The sequence below is a fragment of the Odontesthes bonariensis genome, chromosome 24 (genome assembly GCF_027942865.1).
Source record: "Odontesthes bonariensis isolate fOdoBon6 chromosome 24, fOdoBon6.hap1, whole genome shotgun sequence".
Lineage (NCBI taxonomy): Eukaryota > Metazoa > Chordata > Actinopteri > Atheriniformes > Atherinopsidae > Odontesthes > Odontesthes bonariensis.
This window is the reverse complement of record NC_134529.1, coordinates 3,279,649-3,304,037: the sequence shown is the minus strand read 5'-3', so window position 1 is coordinate 3,304,037 and position 24,389 is coordinate 3,279,649. Positions and strand designations below refer to the sequence as shown.

Here is a 24,389-nt window from a genome sequence, read left to right as displayed (position 1 = left end):
TAAGTGAAAAAGTCTTGAAAACAAATTGTTTTGAGTCATATTTCACATGAAACAAGCTTTTTTTTTTTTCATTTGAAGAGGTTTTTAAGCCAATTTCAAGATCACTTTTAACTCAAAAGTCCTAAATATCACATCTTATTTCAAGAAATCTTGACAAGCCGATTTTCACTAGTTCCATTGGCAGATTTTTTTGCTTATTTCAAGCAAAAACGTCTTTTATTTGTTGTTTTTTTACTTATTTTTGGAGGGGCATTTTTTTTCCAGTGTAACACTACACTGGAAAAAATCTAAGCCTTACCAAGTATATTTGTTTCATTTTTAGTCAAAATATCTCATTACACTTAATATAAGACACAACTGCCTAACAAGTACCATTTCAGCCAGATATAGGGACTTGTTTGAAGACAATACATCTGGAATATCTTGTTAAATTAAATTGTTTTGAGTCACATTTCATATGAAACAAGCTTTTTTTGACATTTGAAGAGGTTTTTAAGCTAATTTCAAGATCACTTTTAACTCAAAAGTCCTAAATATCACATCTTATTTCAAGAAATCTTAATAAACCGATTTTCACTAGTTCCATTGGCAGATTTTTTTGCTTATTTCAAACAAAAACGTCTTTTATTTGTTGTTTTTTTTACTTATTTTTGGAGGGGCATTTCTTCCAGTGAAAGAGCTGATTGATTGGCCTTGTTATGAGTGTGAAGCTCCGCATGAATGCAGCAGCTGCAGGTTTGATTCCCACCAGCGTGTCTGAGCTGAATGTGAAACCTTTAACAGGCTGGGCTCAGCTAAGTGGCATCTCCTTACATTGGATTTTTCCAGCTAACTCGACAACTTCTGAGGCAATTCTTCTGGAAAAAATGTTGAAACGCAACAAGTCTTCTTTTCTTCAAGGCTAGGAGCACGGCTTTCATTCACATGTACAGCAGATTTTAGAGAATCGACTCAATAAAACACTAATATCTGCACGTTTTCATTAGTCCAGAACTTCAGAAGAAGCCACGACAAGATGATGCAGCGAGAGGAAAGCCGGTCGAAGCTTTAACAAAGGAAACCTTTCATATAGGGCTGGGCGAGTTAACTCGCTAATTATTTAACGCAGATACATATTTTATCACGCATTAACGCAGGTTTTACTTATTTATTTATTTTTATTATTTAAAAAAATAATAATTGGGGGCTTTTGTGCCTTTAATGGATAGGAAAGTTTTTATTTTGTAAAAGTCTGTTGCTCACAGGCTTTTATTTTGTAAAAGTCTGTTGCTGTCTGCTGTGGAATAGGAAAAGAAAGTAATCGGCGGATCCACCAAACATGGAGAAGGGTACGGAACTTTTACTCGGCCATTTTCATTTTAAAGTTCTTCCAGACGGCGGAGTCGACAGAACCAAAGTCATCTGTAAACACTGCCAAGTTGAATTGTCTTCTCAGCGTAGTAGTTCCAGTCTAAAATATCACTTAAAGGCAAAACACACAACTGATAGCAGCAAGTCATTCAAGGAAACAGACAGTGGAGCGAGGCTTCTACATAAAAACTACAGAAAGATGCTGATGTTAAAAGTGTGTTTGCACAACAAATGTTATGGCACTTTCATTCATATGGCAGCACATTTAAAATAAAGCTAAATGCTAAAAGCTATACGCTACTTTTGGATTCATTTTTGGATTCTGCGTACAAATGCGATTAATCGTGATTAATCAGGGAAATCATGTGATTAATTAGATGCCTCAGCAGAAGCTGCGTTTGGGGCCCAGAGTTGGACTTAAAAGGCCCTCCAGGACCTTTGTTTAGGCATGACTTCCAGTTCATCCCCAACAATTAAGACATTTAGAGTCCCGCTCATTAAATGGAGAGTCAGGGTTAAACGTTCGCTTATCTCTTTCCACTTCATAAAACTTAAATAAGACGCTTCATTCCAGGAAGAAATGAAAACACGACTCGATATTAACAGCCCAATATTTCATCCTGCTTTAGCCGTCTTTGCTTTCCTGCCAGCAGAGTTGAGGTTTCACTCGCTTCCTGCAGCTCCTCGTATATCCTCAGATAAAGCAAACCCTACGTTAAGCGCAGGTTTCAGCATCTGACCGCAGGCCGGCTCTAAAAGCTGTTAATCAGGGTGACTTGTTCTTGGCTCATTCCGGACTGATATTTAATTTTAAAGTAATATTTAGAGAGCCGGGAGATTCTAACCCCCCCTTTTTTCTCCGAATCCTCTTCGGCTGGAAGAAGCATCTGCGTGCAGCAGCGTGGCCGGCAGCCAGACCAGTAGTCAGAGTGTGAATTATCCCCGTTTCCTGTTTCAAACCAAACCAGAGCTGCACTTACTTTCTGCCCGGCCAAGCCAGAGTCGCCGGGGTCTCCCTTCGGTCCAGGGCGGCCCTGAAGGAGGAAAACCACAGCGTCAGTTAGCATGAGTTAGCATGAGTTAGCATGAATCCTCTGGGACCAGGCTGTGAGAAATGTGGTGATCTGAGGACTTTATTCCACGTGACGCATCACGGTTCGTCTTTATGGTCTCTGAGGGCGGCTTTGGTTCATCCCGGAGCTGATTGGTTGTTTTACTGAAAGTTTAGCCTTTAAACACTCAGTAGAACAGTGAAAGTGGTCTTTTTTGTTTGTTTTTCAATGTAAATCACAGAGTCTTTGTCCATAAATGATGCTTACTTCAGGAAAGAATCGTGTCACTTTTGATCAAAAGTTCCTTTCTGACCTCAAACTTCATGCTTCTTCCTCCTGCTTTCTCAGCTTAATCCATCATTTCTGTTTATCATCGGCGTATTTCCGCCTTTTAATTAAAAACGCAGAGACTCAGACTCAGGTATGCCATTTCTGGGCTGTTTATTTGGATTCTTCTTCTGCAGCTTCAGTCGGAGTCTTGGCTGAAAACAAATGTGTCTGCTCAGACCTGCGAGAACGAGTCATTTTTCCAGTTTCTGCTTTTTCCAAAAGCAAAACAAACAGCGAGAAGGGAAACAAATTCTTCCAGCTCAGAGCTACTCCACAATGTAAATCACATGACAAGCTCCATAAACAGCTCACTTCAGCATAACTGACCGATCAGAGTGAAGAATTACAAATAAATGCAAGATCAACATCTCCAAACAGATGTCAGAAATGGGTCGACATCGGAGCATCCAGCACTTCATAAAACAGTCTGAAGGAAGAGTGTCAGACCTCTTACACTTTATCTCCTCACTCAGCTGAGAAGCAGCCGACCTCCCGTCACCTCTGCAGCCGCCGGCCGGTCACAGCTCAGGAAAAACTACAACCACCTGGGTCACCTACACCGATAAACTTTTTCTTTTGAAAAATGGAGTAAAAAAAAACAAAAAAACATTGTGAACAGCTGTTATCCTCAGAGTGATTCCACTTTTTCAGAAATAATTAGGGTGAAACTGCACTTTTTAAGCCTTTAAACAGCTTATAGTTGTAGTGATTTGAGTTTTGTCCGAATTAAATCCAATTCATTGATTCATTCAGTTCAGGATCTTAAATTCAAAGGTCAGGATCTTTAATTCAGAGGTCAGGTCTTTAATTCAGAGGTCGGGATCTAACATTCAGAGGTCGGGGTCTTTAATTCAGAGGTCGGGATCTTTAATTCAGAGGTCAGGTCTTTAATTCAGAGGTCGGGATCTTAAATTAAGAGGTCGGGATCTTTAATTCAGAGGTCGGGATCTTAAATTAAGAGGTCGGGATCTTTAATTCAGAGGTCAGGGTCTTTAATTCAGAGGTCGGGATCTTAAATTCAGAGGTCGGGATCTAACATTCAGAGGTCGGGGTCTTTAATTCAGAGGTCGGGATCTTTAATTCAGAGGTCAGGTCTTTAATTCAGAGGTCGGGATCTTAAATTCAGAGGTCGGGATCTAACATTCAGAGGTCGGGATCTTTAATTCAGAGGTCAGGTCTTTAATTCAGAGGTCGGGATCTTAAATTCAGAGGTCGGGATCTTAAATTCAAAGGTCAGGATCTTTAATTCAGAGGTCAGGTCTTTAATTCAGAGGTCGGGATCTTAAATTCAGAGGTCGGGATCTAACATTCAGAGGTCGGGGTCTTTAATTCAGAGGTCGGGATCTTTAATTCAGAGGTCAGGTCTTTAATTCAGAGGTCGGGATCTTAAATTCAGAGGTCGGGATCTAACATTCAGAGGTCGGGGTCTTTAATTCAGAGGTCGGGATCTTTAATTCAGAGGTCAGGTCTTTAATTCAGAGGTCGGGATCTTTAATTCAGAGGTCGGGATCTTAAATTAAGAGGTCAGGATCTTAAATTAAGAGGTCAGGATCTTTAATTCAGAGGTCAGGGTCTTTAATTCAGAGGTCGGGATCTTAAATTCAGAGGTCGGGATCTAACATTCAGAGGTCGGGGTCTTTAATTCAGAGGTCGGGATCTTTAATTCAGAGGTCGAGGTCTTAAATTCAGAGGTCGGGATCTAACATTCAGAGGTCGGGGTCTTTAATTCAGAGGTCGGGATCTTTAATTCAGAGGTCGGGATCTTTAATTCAGAGGTCGGGATCTTTAATTCAGAGGTCGGGATCTTAAATTCAGAGGTCGGGGTCTTTAATTCAGAGGTCGGGATCTTAAATTCAGAGGTTGGGATCTTTAATTCAGAGGTCAGGTCTTTAATTCAGAGGTCAGGTCTTTAATTCAGAGGTCAGGGTCTTTAATTCAGAGGTCGGGATCTTACGTTCAGAGGTCGGGATCTTTAATTCAGAGGTCGGGATCTTTAATTCAGAGGTCGGGATCTTAAATTCAGAGGTCGGGATCTTAAATTCAGAGGTCAGGATCTTTAATTCAGAGGTCGGGATCTTAAGTTCAGAGGTCGGGATCTTTAGTTCAGAGGTCAGGATCTTTAATTCAGAGGTCGGGATCTTAAATTCAGAGGTCAGGATCTTTAATTCAGAGGTCAGGATCTTAAGTTCAGAGGTCGGGATCTTTAGTTCAGAGGTCAGGATCTTTAATTCAGAGGTCAGGATCTTTAATTCAGAGGTCAGGGTCTTTAATTCAGAGGTCAGGATCTTTAGTTCAGAGGTCAGAGCTGAACGCTTGAGGCTCACATCTTGATGTGATGGCCAGGTAAACCGGGGTAAACCATTTTTTGTGAAAAATGGAGTAAAAAAAACATTGTGAACAGCTGTTATTTCTGAAAAAGTGGAATAATTCTGTGGATAATTAGGGCGAAACTGCACTTTTTAAGCCTTTAAACAGCTTATAGTTGCAGTTATTTGAGTTTTGTCCGAATTAAATCCGATTCACCGAGCAGTTAAGATTAAAAGAAAGTCTCGCAAAAATCTCTCAAAGTGTTTTGTTCCTAAGCTGCGTGGAAGCAGCCGGCTGACACCGGCTGCTCTGCGTGTTTTCCGAGAGAAAAACTAAATATTTAAAGTAGATTTTGATTTACAGTCGAGTAAGTGAGAGTCAAACATCCAGCTTAAATGCCTTCGGTTTGTGGAAAATCACAGTCAGCGGTGCCATCGGAGCGCTTTGTGTCGTCCTGACTGAGCTCCTGAAACCAAACCAAAAGCTTTTGGAGGTTTCAGGCATAGATATGTATAGAATCATAGATATGTATAGAATCATAGATATGTATAGAATGGCTAGATGTTATACGTCTGAGTTTAGATGAGATGTCTGGGAGACAGTCAAACCTGATGTAACCATAGTTACGGTAAGTGATCTGCTCTGACGCTATTACTCTTATCTCGCAGAAATCTCGACGATTTTACACTATTTTACATACTAAAAGACCCTGTGCGATATTTTATTTATTCGGTCATCTGTGCAATAATTCACGTCACTACTGTGCAATATCTTATCTATTTATGGTCAGACTATGTGCATACAATGTGTAATTAACACAAGTGTAGTGCAATATGGGCAATAACTCAACCATAGTGCTATAACTTATTTTATTTAACTCTCTTTACTTTGTATATCTTGTATAGCCTATATTCTTTTTTACACTTTGTTTTAGATTATTCTATATTAATTATATTTTAACTATATATTATATTAATTATTCTATATTATACTGTATTTTAGATTTTATAGAGATCCTATGTGTGTGTTTGGAGCTACTGGGGACTTGAATTTCCTTGAGGGAGTCATCCCAAGGGGTAAATAAAGTTGAGTCATGGGGCAAATAAACGTGAAATATTTACGTTTTTATTTTAAAAAATAAAAATGAACTTCGTCTGTAGTGTGATAATTAGCTTACTACTTTGATGTTTATAATAACCTGAACGTTTGAGAATTAAGCAAGTTATGTCTTGAATGTTTCACCATCAACACAATGTAGTCGGCGAGAGAGCTGCCTGTGGTAAGATGGCCGCCATCTGCGGACGTTCCACTCCGTTGCCCAGCAACGCGGACGAGACATCTAGCCATTCTATACATATCTATGATTCTATACATATCTATGGTTTCAGGTGTCAAACCAGGAAACGTTTGAGTCTGATCGGGTCAGAACCGGCCCCAGACGGACATCCATTCTGGGATTTTTTGGTTTTCAGGTGTGTGTGGTGTGTGGCTTCCTCCCTCAGACATGAAAGCATGCGAGTCTCTGCCACATGTGCGTGCGTGTCAGGTGTGTTTACGGACGTACGGCCTCTCCTGGAATCGACAGCCCACTTGGTCCTTGAGGGCCGGGCAGACCCATTGGCCCGGGTGGTCCGATATCCCCCCGGGGGCCGATCGGGCCCTGCGGAGCACAGAGGAGGAACATTTAAACACCAGAGGAGTTTGTTATTGATATCTGCCGACGTGTCTCATGCTACTGTTGCAATGTGTGGAAACAGGCGTGCATGAGTGGGAAGGGAAGCTGCCCTCCAGACCAGGAAGAGCAAAAACACTCGATAAGTGGAGTCAGATGTGCTCAATCTCTCCGAGGCTCTGGGACTTTAAACAATCTTTTGTTTTCACGGAGGGTAGACGGCTGAAGATGGTCGTGTTTTTCTTCTCTTCAGAGTTTAATTACAGGGTGAAGCGCTTTAAAAAGACACGAGAAGGTACTTACAGCGGGACCCGACTCTCCTCTTTCACCTCGAGGACCTTTGCTGCCAGGCGCACCCTGAGAAGGAAGGAGCGTTCGTCATGTTAGAGCACCGAAAAAAGAGCTGAAAGTGTGCAAAATATCCAGATGAAAGACCCCTGAACCTTCAGAATGAGACACAGGATGGATAAGGAATGGCTTCATGATCTAATCCTTTGTGACTACATTACCCACAATGCTAAGTGTTCATCAACAGCTCAGATGTTTAATCATTTTCTGCCCCTGCAAACACTAAAATCTGTTTCTGCTTCGGTTCGGAGCTGAAAGCGTTTGAATGTAAGATCCTGACCTCTGAATTTAAGAGCAGAGGTCGGGACCTAACGTTCAGAGGTCGGGATCTTACATTCAGGGGTCGGGATCTTAAATTCAGAGGTCGGGATCTTACATTCAGAGGTCGGGATCTTACATTCAGAGGTCGGGATCTAACATTCCGAGGTCGGGATCTAACATTCCGAGGTCGGGATCTAACATTCAGAGGTCGGGATCTTAAATTCAGAGGTCGGGATCTAACATTCAGAGGTCGGGACCTTACATTCAGAGGTCGGGACCTAACATTCAGAGGTCGGGGTCTTTAATTCAGAGGTCGGGACCTAACATTCAGAGGTCGGGATCTAACATTCAGAGGTCGGGACCTAACGTTCAGAGGTCGGGACCTAACGTTCAGAGGTCGGGATCTAACGTTCAGAGGTCGGGATCTAACGTTCAGAGGTCGGGACCTAACGTTCAGAGGTCGGGATCTAACGTTCAGAGGTCGGGATCTTACGTTCAGAGGTCGGGATCTAACATTCCGAGGTCGGGATCTAACATTCAGAGGTCGGGACCTAACATTCCGAGGTCGGGACCTAACGTTCAGAGGTCGGGATCTAACGTTCAGAGGTCAGGATCTAACGTTCAGAGGTCAGGATCTAAAGTTCAGAGGTCGGGACCTAACATTCAGAGGTCGGGACCTTACATTCCGAGGTCAGGATCTAAAGTTCAGAGGTCGGGACCTAACATTCAGAGGTCGGGATCTAACATTCCGAGGTCGGGATCTAACATTCCGAGGTCGGGATCTAACATTCCGAGGTCGGGATCTTAAATTCAGAGGTCGGGATCTAACATTCAGAGGTCGGGACCTTACATTCAGAGGTCGGGACCTAACATTCAGAGGTCGGGGTCTTTAATTCAGAGGTCGGGACCTAACATTCAGAGGTCGGGATCTAACATTCAGAGGTCGGGACCTAACGTTCAGAGGTCGGGACCTAACGTTCAGAGGTCGGGATCTAACGTTCAGAGGTCGGGATCTAACGTTCAGAGGTCGGGACCTAACGTTCAGAGGTCGGGACCTAACGTTCAGAGGTCGGGATCTAACGTTCAGAGGTCGGGATCTTACGTTCAGAGGTCGGGATCTAACATTCCGAGGTCGGGATCTAACATTCAGAGGTCGGGACCTAACATTCCGAGGTCGGGACCTAACGTTCAGAGGTCGGGATCTAACGTTCAGAGGTCAGGATCTAACGTTCAGAGGTCAGGATCTAAAGTTCAGAGGTCGGGACCTAACATTCAGAGGTCGGGACCTTACATTCCGAGGTCAGGATCTAAAGTTCAGAGGTCGGGACCTAACATTCAGAGGTCGGGACCTTACATTCCGAGGTCGGGATCTAACATTCCGAGGTCGGGATCTAACATTCAGAGGTCGGGACCTAACATTCAGAGGTCGGGATCTAACATTCAGAGGTCGGGATCTAACATTCAGAGGTCGGGACCTAACATTCAGAGGTCGGGATCTTAAATTCAGAGGTCGGGATCTTAAATTCAGAGGTCGGGATCTAACATTCAGAGGTCGGGACCTAACATTCAGAGGTCGGGACCTAACGTTCAGAGGTCGGGACCTAACGTTCAGAGGTCGGGATCTAACATTCCGAGGTCGGGATCTAACATTCCGAGGTCGGGATCTAACATTCAGAGGTCGGGATCTTAAATTCAGAGGTCGGGATCTAACATTCAGAGGTCGGGATCTTAAATTCAGAGGTCGGGATCTAACATTCAGAGGTCGGGACCTTACATTCAGAGGTCGGGACCTAACATTCAGAGGTCGGGGTCTTTAATTCAGAGGTCGGGACCTAACATTCAGAGGTCGGGATCTAACATTCAGAGGTCGGGACCTAACGTTCAGAGGTCGGGACCTAACGTTCAGAGGTCGGGATCTAACATTCCGAGGTCGGGATCTAACATTCCGAGGTCGGGACCTAACATTCCGAGGTCGGGACCTAACGTTCAGAGGTCGGGATCTAACGTTCAGAGGTCAGGATCTAACGTTCAGAGGTCAGGATCTAAAGTTCAGAGGTCGGGACCTAACATTCAGAGGTCGGGACCTTACATTCCGAGGTCAGGATCTAAAGTTCAGAGGTCGGGACCTAACATTCAGAGGTCGGGACCTTACATTCCGAGGTCGGGATCTAACATTCCGAGGTCGGGATCTAACATTCCGAGGTCGGGACCTAACATTCAGAGGTCGGGATCTAACATTCAGAGGTCGGGATCTAACATTCAGAGGTCGGGATCTTAAATTCAGAGGTCGGGATCTTAAATTCAGAGGTCGGGATCTAACATTCAGAGGTCGGGACCTAACGTTCAGAGGTCGGGATCTAACGTTCAGAGGTCGGGATCTAACGTTCAGAGGTCGGGACCTAACGTTCAGAGGTCGGGATCTAACGTTCAGAGGTCGGGATCTAACGTTCAGAGGTCGGGATCTAACGTTCAGAGGTCGGGATCTAACGTTCAGAGGTCGGGATCTAAAGTTCAGAGGTCGGGACCTAACATTCAGAGGTCGGGATCTAACGTTCAGAGGTCGGGATCTAACGTTCAGAGGTCAGGATCTAACGTTCAGAGGTCAGGATCTAAAGTTCAGAGGTCGGGACCTAACGTTCAGAGGTCGGGATCTAACGTTCAGAGGTCGGGATCTAACGTTCCGAGGTCGGGATCTAACGTTCAGAGGTCAGGATCTAAAGTTCAGAGGTCGGGACCTAACATTCAGAGGTCGGGACCTTACATTCAGAGGTCGGGATCTTACATTCAGAGGTCGGGATCTAACATTCAGAGGTCGGGATCTAACATTCAGAGGTCGGGATCTAACATTCAGAGGTCGGGACCTAACATTCAGAGGTCGGGATCTAACATTCAGAGGTCGGGATCTAACATTCAGAGGTCGGGATCTAAAGTTCAGAGGTCGGGATCTAACATTCAGAGGTCGGGACCTAACATTCAGAGGTCGGGACCTAACATTCAGAGGTCGGGATCTAACATTCAGAGGTCAGGATCGGAAACTTTGCTGGAAACCTTTGGAAACCTGAAAGAACGCTAAGTTTTTATCATGAACATCTAAATACGACCCTATAGAAATGTCACTGCACCTCTGAACCTCCACGCTGGCCTGGACTCTCATCCTGAAGGCTTTTATCTTCTGATGGCCGTGAAAACTTTTACTTTTTCTACTGGAGCTCCTCGTTTTCTCCTCACAGCCGAGCTAAGTGAGGCTGCACTTTTATTGGTCGTAGAGCGTTTTTCCATCTAAAACATGAAGCTGAAGCTCCCGTCTGCACTTATTTATGGTTATTTATATACTGTAAGTGGTAGGAGGGGGGGGGGGGGGATTATGCCCTGAGGCACGTTAACCTCAGGAAACCTCTGTGCAAGAGCTTGTTAAGTCTTTAAAGAGGGGGGAGCTGAAGGGTGAACCTCCTCCTCCTCTGCGACCCTTTGACTTCACCGATGGAAAGATAAGATGACGGGAGTCTTTACGTTTCTTATGACAGCAAAAAGAGCCTTTCAGCTGTGCTGAACACACCGTAAAAACTACAAAGTGTGATTTATGCAGATGCTGCATTAAAAAAAAATAGAGAAACACGTTCACCTTTGAACTTTTAAGGGAGTTTAATCCTGAAATGAGTTCAGGAGTCTGATAGTATACAGAAATACACTGGAAAAAATGCCCCTCCAAAAATAAGTAAAAAAACAGCAAATAAAAGACGTTTTTGCTTGAAATAAGCAAAATAATCTGCCAATGAAACTAGTGAAAATCGGCTTGTCAAGATTTCTTGAAATAAAATGTGATATTTAGGACTTTTGAGATAAAAGTGATCTTGAAATCAGCTTAAAAACCTCTTCAAATGTAAAAAAAAAGCTTGTTTCAGATGATATGTGACTCAAAACAATTTGTTTTCAAGACTTTTTCATTTAACAAGATATTCCAGATGTATTGTCGTCAAACAAGTCCCTGTATCTGGCTGAAATGGTACTTGTTAGGCAGTTGTCTTATATTAAGTGTAATGAGATACTCAATGAGAAAAATATATGCCTAACAAGTACCATTTCAGCCAGATATAGGGACTTGTTTGAAGACAATACATCTGGAATATCTTGTTAAATGAAAAAGTCTTGAAAACAAATTGTTTTGAGTCACATTTCACATGAAACAAGCTTTTTTTTTCATTTGAAGAGGTTTTTAAGCTAATTTCAAGATCACTTTTATCTCAAAAGTCCCAAATATCACATTTTATTTCAAGAAATCTTGACAAGCTGATTTTCACTAGTTCCATTGGCAGATTTATTCTTATTTCAAGCAAAAACGTCTTTTATTTGTTGTTTTTTTACTTATTTTTGGAGGGGCATTTTTCCCAGTGAGAAGGATCTGTCCGTAGCTAGGACATTGTTTTTGAATTGGCTCTATATGAATGAATTGGATTATTTTATAAATAATTATGATTACAATTAATTGAATTCCAATTGGCTTGAATTGGACTTTATTATTTAAGTGCCTTGAGATGACATTTGTTGTATTTGGCGCTATATAAATAAACTAAACTGAATTGAATCAAATCCACAGACGGCCTGATATCCTTTCCCTGTCTGCATCTGTTGCGGCCCAACGGGTCAGAGAACGGGCTGAAAGGTAGGCGGAGAGGATGCTCACCACTGGTCCCTGGGAGCCCGGCTGCCCGTTGGCCTCTGATGTGCAGGTGCAGGCGTTGGGAAGGGAAGGACACTTCAACTCATCCCTCTAAAAAGCAAAAGAAACACACAATTCAAGAGTCAAACACACGATACAAGCACACATACACAGCTTCTCCTCATCAGCAGCGAGCGTTAATCCCGCCGGAGATGATAGTTCTGATAGCTGAGTCACTGAAAACTGCATCTATGCTGGTAAAAGCTGCACGGGACACAGATCAGAGCCAGAGTGCGATCTGGAAAGCTCTGCAGAGACGTTTGCTGGAGCGATCCTGAACCAAAGGTGTGAGCGGCGGGAGGGGGGGGCGCTTTCTGCTGCAGAGGCTCCAGCTGGACGGGGGGTCAGGGAGCCATCCAGTCAGGAACACGCACTGCTGGCATCATTCAATCACAGAGTATTTATTGGTTTGGAGACAGAAATATGTCCATTCCAGTGGACGCAGGGTCTGAAGGGGTTAATGTAGAGTGAGTAAAGCAGAAACATCAGCTGAACTCTGTCCCTGCAGGCGTTAAACTCCTGGAACGCTCCAGTGTGAAACCTGTAACTCAGCTCGGCTCGGGCTGGACTCGCTGCTCTTCCTCGGTGTGAAAGTTTCTCACTCCGGTGCCAGCAGAGATCTCCGGTGACGGCGAAACAAATAAAGCTCTGTCCGGGCGCAGCACGTCTGCAGAACCGCTCTGAGCAGCATGCGGCTCCAGAGGATTATTATCTGCACACAGCTGCTTGATTGGGCTGTTTTTTTAAAGCAATCAGGCTGGACTCTGTGGAGAAGAACCACCCGGAGAGCAGGAAGTCTCACTAAATGTCAGGCGGAACTCAGACATACCCCAGAATCAGAGGTTTAGCTAAAGAATCCCCGCATGGCATGTCTTATTCCTGCTGAAAGCTAACACCAAGCAGGACAGAGATGTTCTCCTTCAGGCCAAAAAAGGACACAGAAGTATGAAAATAAGTCCAAATGAATTAGATGTGCGTGCACGAGGCTTTCAGCAGTTCTCTGGGATGGTTTATGTGATGAACACACAACATAAAGCTCTATTTTTTACCCGGATTTCAGCAGCTTTCTGGGATCAGCACGATGATTCCGTCCTCTGAACCGACACACGGCTGCAGATCTCCAGCCTTATTTCTCACACCTGTTAGTCCAAACCCTAAAAACACTCGAGTCAAATCAGGCTTTTAGCTTTGAGAAGCTGGTTCTGATGAGGCGTTTCCCCTCGTCCAGCTGGAGCCTCTTCATGAACTCAGGTGGCTCCCTGATCCAGGGAGTTTCTGGATCTGCTGGGAGAGTTTACTTTGCTTCAGAAACTTCCTTCTGGAGAGAAATGACCCAGAATTATCTAATAAGACTGAGGAAAAGAGCTCCTTCACCAGAGAAGTGTTCTTTCCTTTTAAAATGATGATAATAAAGTGAGACATGAGAGAAATCACTTTTAATCACTTTTAACCGTAACGGCGTCTCTAAGCGGGTTTTAACGTTGTTCCCTTTTCAGCAGTTCAAAAGTCAGAGAAAGACCAGATGGCTTTATGTTTGGGATCAACATCCTCAGGATGCAGCGCAGATGTAAAAACAAGTAAACAGCTGAGGGAAACATGCACGTATACGTCAGCAGATGTGAGAATCGGAGATTATTTGGCTCGAAACGGGAAGCTCATACAGACTGAAAGCTCATCCGAGCGTGGAAATCCACAAAAGTTTTCCAGCATTTAGATTTTTTCCTTCTCTTTCTTCTTGTTTTTTTTCGTTTAGGGATGAATTTAAAACGTCAAAAAGCTGTGAATCTTCAGGCTGCAACATTCAGGGCCGAGGAGCCGAACTCCTGATGGTCTTCAGACGGAAAACCAACCGCAGACGGAGAGAGAGAAACTGAAACAGCTGGAGGGGGAGGGTGGTCTTACCATGGATGGAAGGTCACAACATCTGTCCCTGCTGGTCCAGGCCAAGCTGCAGACGATGTCGAACATCTGGATCTGGAACTGTGGAGGAGGGGAAACGGATTTTATGTCAGCGGTGTTGCGGTACATGAGATGAGGATGAAGCCGAGTCCCACCAGAGAGCAGAGACCGGCTCGCTATAAGACCCCGCCGATGCCTCCAGGAAACCCTGATTTTACCGTCACTTTCAGTTCAGAAACAGAACCTCGTGGTGTCTCAGAAGCCTAAAGAACCGACTGTTGATGTCAGGAAGTTAACAAATTATACAAAACTACACCAAACTACTGAAAAAACTGTTGATTTGTTGACTTAAAGGGACAGTTCACCTCTTCTGACATGAAGCTGTGTAACATCCCATATCAGCAACATCATTTCTGAACATCTTCTTACCCCCTGCTGCGTCCTGTGAGCAGAGTTCCAGCCTCGTTTTGGTGTTGATGAAGGTAGTCCGGCTAGTTGGCTGGGGTTTAAAAAATAAAGCGTTTTGCTTCTCAGAACAATATGCGTTCAACAGAGTAATACATTTGCATCACAAAATGGTTCTCCAGGAGAAAGTCAGACCTTTCCTTTCGTTTCATTTCCTTTTCTTTCCATTTGTTTCCTTTCGTTTAATTTCCTTTCCTTCTCTTTCCTTTCCTTTTGTTTCCTTTCTTTCCCTTTCCCGTCGTTTAATTTCCTTTCCTTTCCTTTTGTTTCCTTTTGTTTAATTTCCTTCTCTTTCCTTTCATTTCCTTTTCTTTCCTTTATGTGCTGTGTAGACCGAGCAGCAAACACCGTAACAGGCGCGGCTGTCAGCAGCAGGCAGTGATACGAAGGGAGAGAAAATAGGGCCAAGAGATTGTGAGGTCTGACTTTTTCCTGGAGAACGATTCTGTGATGCAAATGTATTACTCTGTTGAACGCATATTGTTCTGAGAAGCAAAAGGCTTTATTTTTTAAACCCCAGCCAACTAGCCGGACTACCTTCATCAACACCAAAACGAGGCTGGAACTCTGCTCACAGGACGCAGCAGGGGGTAAGAAGATGTTCAGAAATGATGTTGCTGATATGGGATGTTACACAGCTTCATGTCAGAAGAGGCGAACTATCCCTTTAAGACCCCGCCGATGCCTCTAAGAAACCCTGATTTTACCGTCACTTTCAGTTCAGAAACAGAACTTCGTGATGTCACAGCGTCTCAGAAGCCTAAAGAACCGACTGTTGATGTTAGGAAGTTAACAAATTAAACAAAACTACACCAAACAACTGAAAAACTGTCTTTAACTTGGATGACTACTTTTTACTTTTACTTGAGTCATATTATTCTGAAGTAAGAGTACTTTTACTTGAGTACAGGTTTTGGCTGCTCTACCCACCTCTGCACTAAAAACACAAGGGGAAAGTCACTTCAGTGATAGAAATAGTTTAAAAAAAGCAGATTATGTAAGGTTTGCTGCATTATTTATCCATCAGATGGAGTTTTTCCCATCTGTCGGGGATGTGTGCAGCTTGATGTGTGCAGAACGCTTACAGCAACGTTCATTAATGTCACTGCGAATAAAACCATCAGAATCAAAACATTTAGAGATTTGAATATCAAAGCTCGTTTAAAATCTGTCGTCCCGGTTGTGTTAAGAGAAAAAAGTTGGCTTACGGTGGCCGACTGTCCCTTGGAGCCGATGGACTTGGACATCTTGCCCAGGACCTGGTAGCCGTCGCTGGACGTGTTCCCGGCCGCCTTTATCCCCTTCTCATCCACCTCTTGGCAGTCTACGTTGAGTTTGACGCTGGTGGATGAAACCAGGATGTGGACCTTCACAGAGAAAGAGAGAGAGAGAAAAAAAAGAGATTTTATTAGCGCATTCTTTGTTCTACGACCAAAATCCCACGTCTGGTTTCCATCTTCACAGCCTGCGAATTATTAAGTTTCTGTTGAAGCCGAGCCGACGGCGGGCGGCTCGATGGTCCGTTTATTGGAGCGCTGCTGCGACGGAACACCAGCACTTCCTCTCTGTTCATTGAGAAAGAAGAGGAGCGCCATCAGAGCGACAGATCTGCAGAACATGGGAGCTGGGATTAAATTGTACGGCTTCATGTTTTAAACTCCAATCTGAGAAAAAATTCAAAGTCTTACCAAGTATATTTGTCTCATTTCTAGTCAAAATATCTCATTACACTTAATATAAGACACAACTGCCTAACAAGCACCATTTCAGCCAGATATAGGGACTTGTTTTAATACAATACATCTGGAATATCTTGTTAAATGAAAGTCTTGAAAACAAATTGTTTTGAGTCATTTTTCACATGAAACAAGCTTTTTTTTTTTACATTTGAAGAGGTTTTTAAGCTGATTTCAAGATCACTTTTATCTCAAAAGTCCTAAATATCACATTTTATTTCAAGAAATCTTGACAAGCCGATGTTCACTAGTTCCATTGGCAGATTTTTTTGCTTATTTCAAGCAAAAATGCCTTTTTTTGTTGTTTTTTTTACTTATTTTTGGAGGGGCATTTTTTCCAGTGCATATCTGAGAAAACTTCCACCTATCCTTCAGCAACATGGTTATTTCCAAAGATGCCAAAGACACTGAAGGCCAAAACGTTAGCATTAGCATTGCTTCATATCAGAGCGCCAGCGATTTTGCACCGAATGGGTCCAAACATCCAAAACCACCATCTGGCATTTTTAGGCAGGTGAAAGATTCTGTTCCTGTTGTTCTACAACCGTTTAGACCAGAGATACTCATTGTACTCGAGCTCCAACTGGCGGCTCGCACTCGCATAGCAGCTTATAACAATATGCTAACAATAACAATACATTTTTTCAAATAACACACAGCGAATACTGCACAGTATTAAGTATTTTTTATTGGGTTTGCGTTTTTGTAGTATTAAGTATTTTTTATTAAGTATTAATTAAGGCTTAATGGTGTTTCCTAAAGGGGGCACACTGTTAAACCTGGCAACGCAGCCCGCTTAAACCACAGAGCACGCTAGCTCCTTTAGCCAGCGAGATGCAGGCACAATGGATCGGTTTTTAATTAAAAAAGGGCAAAAACCAGCACAGAAACCAAACAAAAATCAACATGAAGACGCCAGAGCGCATATTTGAACGCATATTGTTTTGAGAAGCAAAACGCTTTATTTTTTAAACCCCAGCCAACTAGCCGGACTACCTTCATCAACACCAAAACGAGGCTGGCACTCACTTCCGGTTATTTTCACAAAATAAAATACCCGTTGCCTTTTATCATAGGGAAAGCCATTAGGATACAATTGGTGCTTTTGTTTTGAAAACAGGAAGTGAACCTACCCTCGTTGTAGCTAGCTTGAAACTGCCGTTTTGACAGGAAATGACGATCGGCGACGTCACGTTACGTTGCATCTTGGGTAGTTTGAGTACGAGTAGTAACCTCATGATGCATACCCAAAATTTAGGAGAATCTAGTATGCATCCGGGAACTTCTGCTTACTCAAACTCACATACTCAAAAAGTTAGTATGAGTAGTATGCGGTTTGGAACACAGCCCAAGTGTTCATTAAACTCAGAGTTTAAACTCTGATGCTGTTGGGGGGGCTGAAGCTTTTAGAATCTGATATCCACCTGACTTCACTCCTTCTCTACCCCTCAGAATCTCCCTAAATCTCTGAACTCCCTCTTTCCGCATCAGTTTGCGTTCCTCCCGCCTCAGACATCTCTAACGTGTCGTCACTTTTGCCGCCTCCACAGAAAGGTTCGCTCTGAGCCGGCCCACCGAGGAGCCGGCCTGAGTCCAGCTTTCAGGAGGGAAAACTTGGCCTGGAGCAGGACCCGCTGAAACCGCAGCTGGCTGCTTGTGGTCGTTCAGCATCAGCAGAAACACGGAGGCACGTTTAACAGACCGCAGAGATGCCGAGGCGTCCAAGAAAGACAGCAGGGAGGGAGTCCCGCTGCGTTTCCCTTCACACTTCGGCTCTGATGCTCGGTCAGCAGCTAAAGCTTCAGCGGGTCACTCTCAACGCTCATCCGAGGACCCTGGAGATCAAAAGCTAACGCTGATGCGATCGCACCGAAGCTGCCAGCATTTAAATGTGATTAGCAGGCTGTAAAAGCCTGAGATTTACATGAAAAACACCGACTGACGTGTTAATCTGGTGGAGATCTCTTCCCCTGTTGTGTGGTAATGATGCCACGGAGTAGAAAACAAACACTGGAAAAAATGCCCCTCCAAAAATAAGTTAAAAAAAAAACAACAAATAAAAGACGTTTTTGCTTGAAATAAGCAAAAAAATCTGCCAATGGAACTAGTGAAAATCGGCTTGTCAAGATTTCTTGAAATAAAATGTGATATTTAGGACTTTTGAGATAAAAGTGATCTTGAAATTAGCTTAAAAACCTCTTCAAATGAAAAAAAAAAGCTTGTTTCATATGATATGTGGCTCAAAACAATTTGTTTTCAAGACTTTTTCATTTAACAAGATATTCCAGATGTATTGTCTTCCAACAAGTCCCTATATCTGGCTGCAATGGTACTTGTTAGGCAGTTGTGTCTTATATAAAGTGTAATGAGATATTTTGACTAGAAATGAGACAAATATATAAATATACTAATGAGAAAAAGTCTTGAAATCAAATTGTTTTGAGTCACATATCATATGAAACAAGCTTTTTTTTAACATTTGAAGAGGTTTTTAAGCTAATTTCCAGATCACTTTTATCTCAAAAGTCCTAAATATCACATCTTATTTCAAGAAATCTTGACAAGCCGATTTTCACTAGTTCCATTGGCAGATTTTTTGCTTATTTCAAGCAAAAACGTCTTTTATTTGTTGTTTTTCTACTTATTTTTGGAGGGGCATTTTTTTCCAGTGGGTTTCTTTCACTGAGCTTCAAATGAAAAACAAACCTGATGACAGCTTGTGTTTTACTACTTTCTCAGGTCCTCCAAGAACGCCGCTTTAACCTTTCATACCAGATCGAGGGGCGCACGGTTTGAGCTGCGGGGCGTTGCACAAACTGGGATGAAACAGAGGCCGAACACACCCTGGAAGGTTTCATCTGAGGGTCAGTGGGACACGCCTCGCATCCATCTGCTGTCAGCCCAGCTGAGCTCGGGGCAGAAGGTAAAGGCGTACAGTAAAACCACCCCGAGACGGGTCGGTTTTAACCTGTAAGCCAATATCCCAGCTGGATCTGCTGCTTTTTATCATCACTGTGTTTAAATGTGCTAAAAAGAACCTAAAATACCTGAAATCATCGTCTGTGGCCCACAGAAACAAAGAGAGAGTGTTTGAAACCGCATACTTCTCCTACTACTCATACTAACTTCTTGAGTTAGTATGTGAGTTTGAGTAAGCGAGTTTGAGTAAGCGAGAAGTTCCTGGATGCATTCTAGATTCTCTGAAATGTTGGGTATGCATCATGAGGTTACTACTCATACTCAAACTACCCAAGATGCAACGTAACGTGACGTCGACGATCGTCATTTCCTGTCAAAACGGCAGTTTCAAGCTAGCTACAACGAGGGTAGGTTCACTTCCTGTTTTCAAAACAAAAGCACCAATTGTATGGTAATGGCTTTCCCTATGATAAAAGGCAACGGGTATTTTATTTTGTGAAAATAACCGGAAGTGCGTTGCTCACTGCGGCTAGCTTTAGTAGCGCCGAATTCGTGGGAACAATATTGTAAACAGCCGGTATTTTGTCAGGTTTTCAACACGTTGGGGATCTAAACGACTACTTTCTCACCTGAAAATGTTTCAAATGTTGCTAAAGTTTACAGAGTTTAGAGCTTAAGGGAAATCAGCTTCAGGCCGGCTGATTTCGGCTCGGGCAGGAGCCAAATGCATTGTGGGTAAACGCTCTGCAAACTGTCTGATTGATTAGTATGCAGAGTGGAAGTATGCGGTTTCGAACACAGCCTCTCTCTCTAAAACCTAATAATCAGGTTAGAAATCTCGGGGTAATATTGGACTCAGACCTGAACTTTAACAGCCACATTAAGTCAGTAACATCAGCAGCTTTTTACCATCTAAAAAACATGTCCAGAATCAAAGGAAAAGTGTCTAAACCAGACTTAGGGAGACTGATCCATGCGTTTGTCTCCTGCTGGGGCCCAGAGTCAGGACTAAACAAGGTTTCAGTTTGATGCTCCTAACATCTGGAACAGTCTTCCAGAAGATGTGAGACGGGCCTCAGCTCTGACAATGTTTAAATCCAGGCTGAAAACAGTTCTGTTTAGCTGTGCATATGACACCTGAAAGTGTTTATCTGCACTCTTTGCTTTTAAATTAATTAATTAATGATTATTTTTTATGTTTTTTAATGATTTATTTGCCTTCTTGTGATTTTACACTGGAAAAAAAATCAAAATCTTACCCAGTATATTTGTCTCATTTCTAGTCAAAATATCTCATTACACTTAATATGAGACACAACTGCCTAACAAGCACCATTTCAGCCAGAAATAGGGACTTGTTTTAATACAATACATCTGGAATATCTTGTTAAATGAAAAAGTCTTGAAAACAAATTGTTTTGAGTCACATATCATATGAAACAAGCTTTTTTTTTTTACATTTGAAGAGGTTTTTAAGCTAATTTCAAGATCACTTTTAACTCAAAAGTCCTAAATATCACATTTTATTTCAAGAAATCTTGACAAGCCGATTTTCACTAGTTCCATTGGCAGATTTTTTTGCTCATTTCAAGCAAAAACGTCTTTTATTTGTTGTTTTTCTTACTTATTTTTGGAGGGGCATTTTTTTCCAGTGTATGTAGCTGGAAAGCACTTTGAATTGTGCTCTACAGATAAAATTGCCTAAAATCTGCAGCCATCCAGACGGCTGAAAGTCTCAGGTGAATCAGAACAAGTATTTTTTTTTAAAAACTGTTTGTTTGGATGTTTTTTTAATCAGTTAAATTCTGCCTTCTCTGTTATCTACATTCTGAATTCTCTGCGTTTCATCTTCTCATCTCTTTGCCCAAATAAAGGTGTAAATATTCCGACCTAAAAGGCTTTATTTGACTTCGCCGGTCCGTTTCTCCTTTGATCAAAGGACAAAGACCTCCATTTATTTAATTCTCTGTTGTTGCTTCGTGCTCCTGAGTTACAGACGGGTTAATCCATCCGTCTGACGCTGACGCAGGGCGTTTGAAGTAGTCGATCATAAACGCAGATCCTCGCTCGCTCCAGTCCTTGTTTGGTCCCGGCGAGATGCTCCTGAAGCCTTTCAGGCGTCCGTGGAAGGAAGGCCGGGCTGATCCCTGCTGTTAAACTAATCTGAGGGATGCAGCCGCTGTTTGGTTCTGAGAGATTCAAACCAGACTGAGAGCATTCAGGCCTGGAGATTCTCTGGCTTTGGTCCTTCTCCTGCCAGCAGTTCCCCTTCTGAAGCCTGAGAAACACCTCAGTGACTGCAGACACCCCGACCTGCCGGGGACCCTTTTGGGGCTCCAAGGCGGGCTCGTGACCTCCTGCACCGACTCAACAGGAATCCAAAACATTGGGCTCTTAAGAATGTTTATTTACGTTGTTTCTGCTGTTTTTGAAGTTGGTGTCTGAGGATGAGGGCAACCATCTGTTAGCAGACTCCTCCGAGTTGGAAATGAATGCGTTTATTTAATTAAAAATAATAATAATAATAATAATAATAATAAAAAAATCAAATGTAAAATATAATAAAATATATAATAATAACAATATAATAATAATAAAATAATAATAATAAATAAATAAAATAAAATGTCATTTATTATTATTATTATTTAGTAGTAGTATTTTTATTAGAATTGGTATTATTATTGGAGCTACTTGACTAATTTGAATTTCGCCCATTGGCGGATGAATAAAGTATTTTTCTATTCTATTAACTCTGGATTTCTGACCTGCATCCGTTCTACAGCCGGATGGAAACAGAGACGCATATTAAATGTGTGAAATGATGGAAACCTGATCGTTCGGTGGCAGGCGGGGCTTCAAGGCCAGCACAGATGCATGCTGGGAGGAAGCTGGAGGCAGAGGTGCTGGCACCGCTCAGCTTCAAATCCAAACTGAGGACACTTGAGGCCGACTCCACCGCATGAACTTTGTTTTTCATAAATTCAATTTAACTTCTTTGATTTGTTTGTGTTTTTGAAAAGGAGGTTCTTAATCTCAATGGGATCCTCCTGGTTAAATAAAGGTTAGAATAATAATATAATAATTATGTGTTTGTGTCACAGGGATCTCAGGAACTCAACGTTAGATGCAAACGTTTTTAATGTGAGTAGACTTTTCCCTGATCTGCTTCCTGATCGTTTTCTTAGTGGAACATCAGGATTAAACCAAGTCCAGTGTGAATATTTACTGTTCTCCTCTCCTTCTGGGGCTCTTGGACCGCTGGATGTTCCCACCATTCCAAACCCAACACACCATCTCCTGTGCTGCTGTTAAAAATGGCTTTTTTAATGAAAAACGTAATTCTAATTAACTTATAAACAGTCTGAGAATGTTTAAAAACCTCTTTATTAAAATGGTCCGAAGGGGCAAATACATATTTGTTATAGTTGTAGGGTAACCGATCCCTGCGTCTGGGCTGAGGTTTAAACCGATGACTTCAAATCATTCCCAGAAATCCCACAATGCCTCGTTAAAAGTGTTTTTTTTTTAAACGCTCACCATCAGCAGGACAGAAAAGTCGAGCATTAGAGTCCCCGATCAACGAGAATCATTCTCATAAAGTAACAGGAAAACACACAAACGCAGCGTTGTGCACCAGACTTCTCAAAAGCAGACGCGTTCGGCTCCATCTGGCCGTCCGAGCCGCCATAACTCTTGGTGCGAGGTGCCTCTAACGTACAGCATATTTGGAATCCCAGGAATCCGCGGGATCCGTTTGACCTCCGAACATCCAGCGAGAACAAAGAGGAGCGGCTCAACTGATGCCATGCATTAAAATAATGTTACAAATTTCAACCATTAGGAGCCTTTTTGATGGCCGGCTTTGTTCTCTTTGACTCGGATTTAAAACGCATACGTGGGCCTTCAACACGGCTCAGACGGGCGCAGCTTTCCTGCAGGATTAATGACCCGCGGTCACGTTTTCCTCTTTGCTTTCATCCAGCAGAGACAGAGGCTGTGTTCCAAACCGCATACTTCCCCTACCAGTCCTACTACTCATACTGACTTTTTTCCCGGATGCATACTAGATTCTCCTAAATGTTGGGTATGCATCATGAGGTTACTACTCATACTCAAACTACCCAAGATGCAACGTAACGTGACGTCGCCGATCGTCATTTCCTGTCAAAACGGCAGTTTCAAGCTAGCTACAACGAGGGTAGGTTCACTTCCTGTTTTCAAAACAAAAGCACCAATTGTATGGTAATGGCTTTCCCTATGATAAAAGGCAACGGGTATTTTATTTTGTGAAAATAACCGGAAGTGCGTTGCTCACTGCGGCTAGCTTTAGTAGCGCCGAATTCGTGGGAACAAAATTGTAAACAGCCGGTATTTTGTCAGGTTTTCAACACGTTGGGGATCTAAACGACTACTTTCTCACCTGAAAATGTTTCAAATGTTGCTAAAGTTTACAGAGTTTAGAGCTTAAGGGAAATCAGCTTCAGGCCGGCTGATTTCGGCTCGGGCAGGAGCGAAATGCATTGTGGGTAAACGCTCTGCATACTGTCTGATCGATGAGTATGTAGTATGCAGTATGTAGTATGCAGTATGCAGTATGTAGTATGTAGTATGCAGTATGTAGTATGCAGTATGTAGTATGTAGTATGCAGTATGTAGTATGCAGTATGTAGTATGTAGTATGCAGTATGTAATATGCAGTATGCAGTATGGAAGTATGTAGTATGCAGAATGGAAGTATCCAGTATGTAGTATGCAGTATGCAGTATGGAAGTATGTAGTATGCAGTATGTAGTATGCAGTATGTAATATGCAGTATGGAAGTATGTAGTATGCAGTTTGGAAGTATGCAGTATGTAGTATGCAGTATGTAGTATGCGGTATGTAGTATGTAGTATGCAGTATGCAGTATGTAATATGCAGTATGGAAGTATGTAGTATGCAGTATGTAATATGCAGTATGGAAGTATGCAGTATGGAAGTATCCAGTATGTAGTATGTAGTATGCAGTATGCAGTATGCAGTATGTAATATGCAGTATGGAAGTATGTAGTATGTAATATGCAGTATGCAGTATGCAGTATGTAATATGCAGTATGCAGTATGCAGTATTTAATATGCAGTATGGTAGTATGTAGTATGCAGTATGGAAGTATCCAGTATGCAGTATGTAATATGCAGTATGGAAGTATGTAGTATGTAGTATGCAGTATGGAAGTATCCAGTATGCAGTATGTAATATGCAGTATGGAAGTATGTAGTATGTAGTATGCAGTATGGAAGTATGCAGTATGCAGTATGTAATATGCAGTATGGAAGTATGTAGTATGTAG

At 42.5% G+C, this 24,389-nt stretch overlaps 1 protein-coding gene across 2 annotated transcripts in view; it reads right to left on the bottom strand.

Moving 5' to 3' along the window:
- The window catches only part of col12a1b (collagen, type XII, alpha 1b), a 194,401-nt gene that overhangs the window by 13,280 nt on the left and 156,732 nt on the right, over window positions 1–24,389 (bottom strand). For both annotated transcript variants that reach the window (XM_075459638.1, XM_075459639.1), the window contains exons 65-70: window positions 15,610–15,768; window positions 13,940–14,017; window positions 12,002–12,088; window positions 7,015–7,068; window positions 6,604–6,699; window positions 2,331–2,384 (exon numbers count right to left, since the gene is read on the bottom strand). In XM_075459638.1, the coding sequence (XP_075315753.1) occupies window positions 2,331–2,384; window positions 6,604–6,699; window positions 7,015–7,068; window positions 12,002–12,088; window positions 13,940–14,017; window positions 15,610–15,768 (528 nt within the window). The remainder of the gene's footprint in view (window positions 1–2,330; window positions 2,385–6,603; window positions 6,700–7,014; window positions 7,069–12,001; window positions 12,089–13,939; window positions 14,018–15,609; window positions 15,769–24,389) is intronic.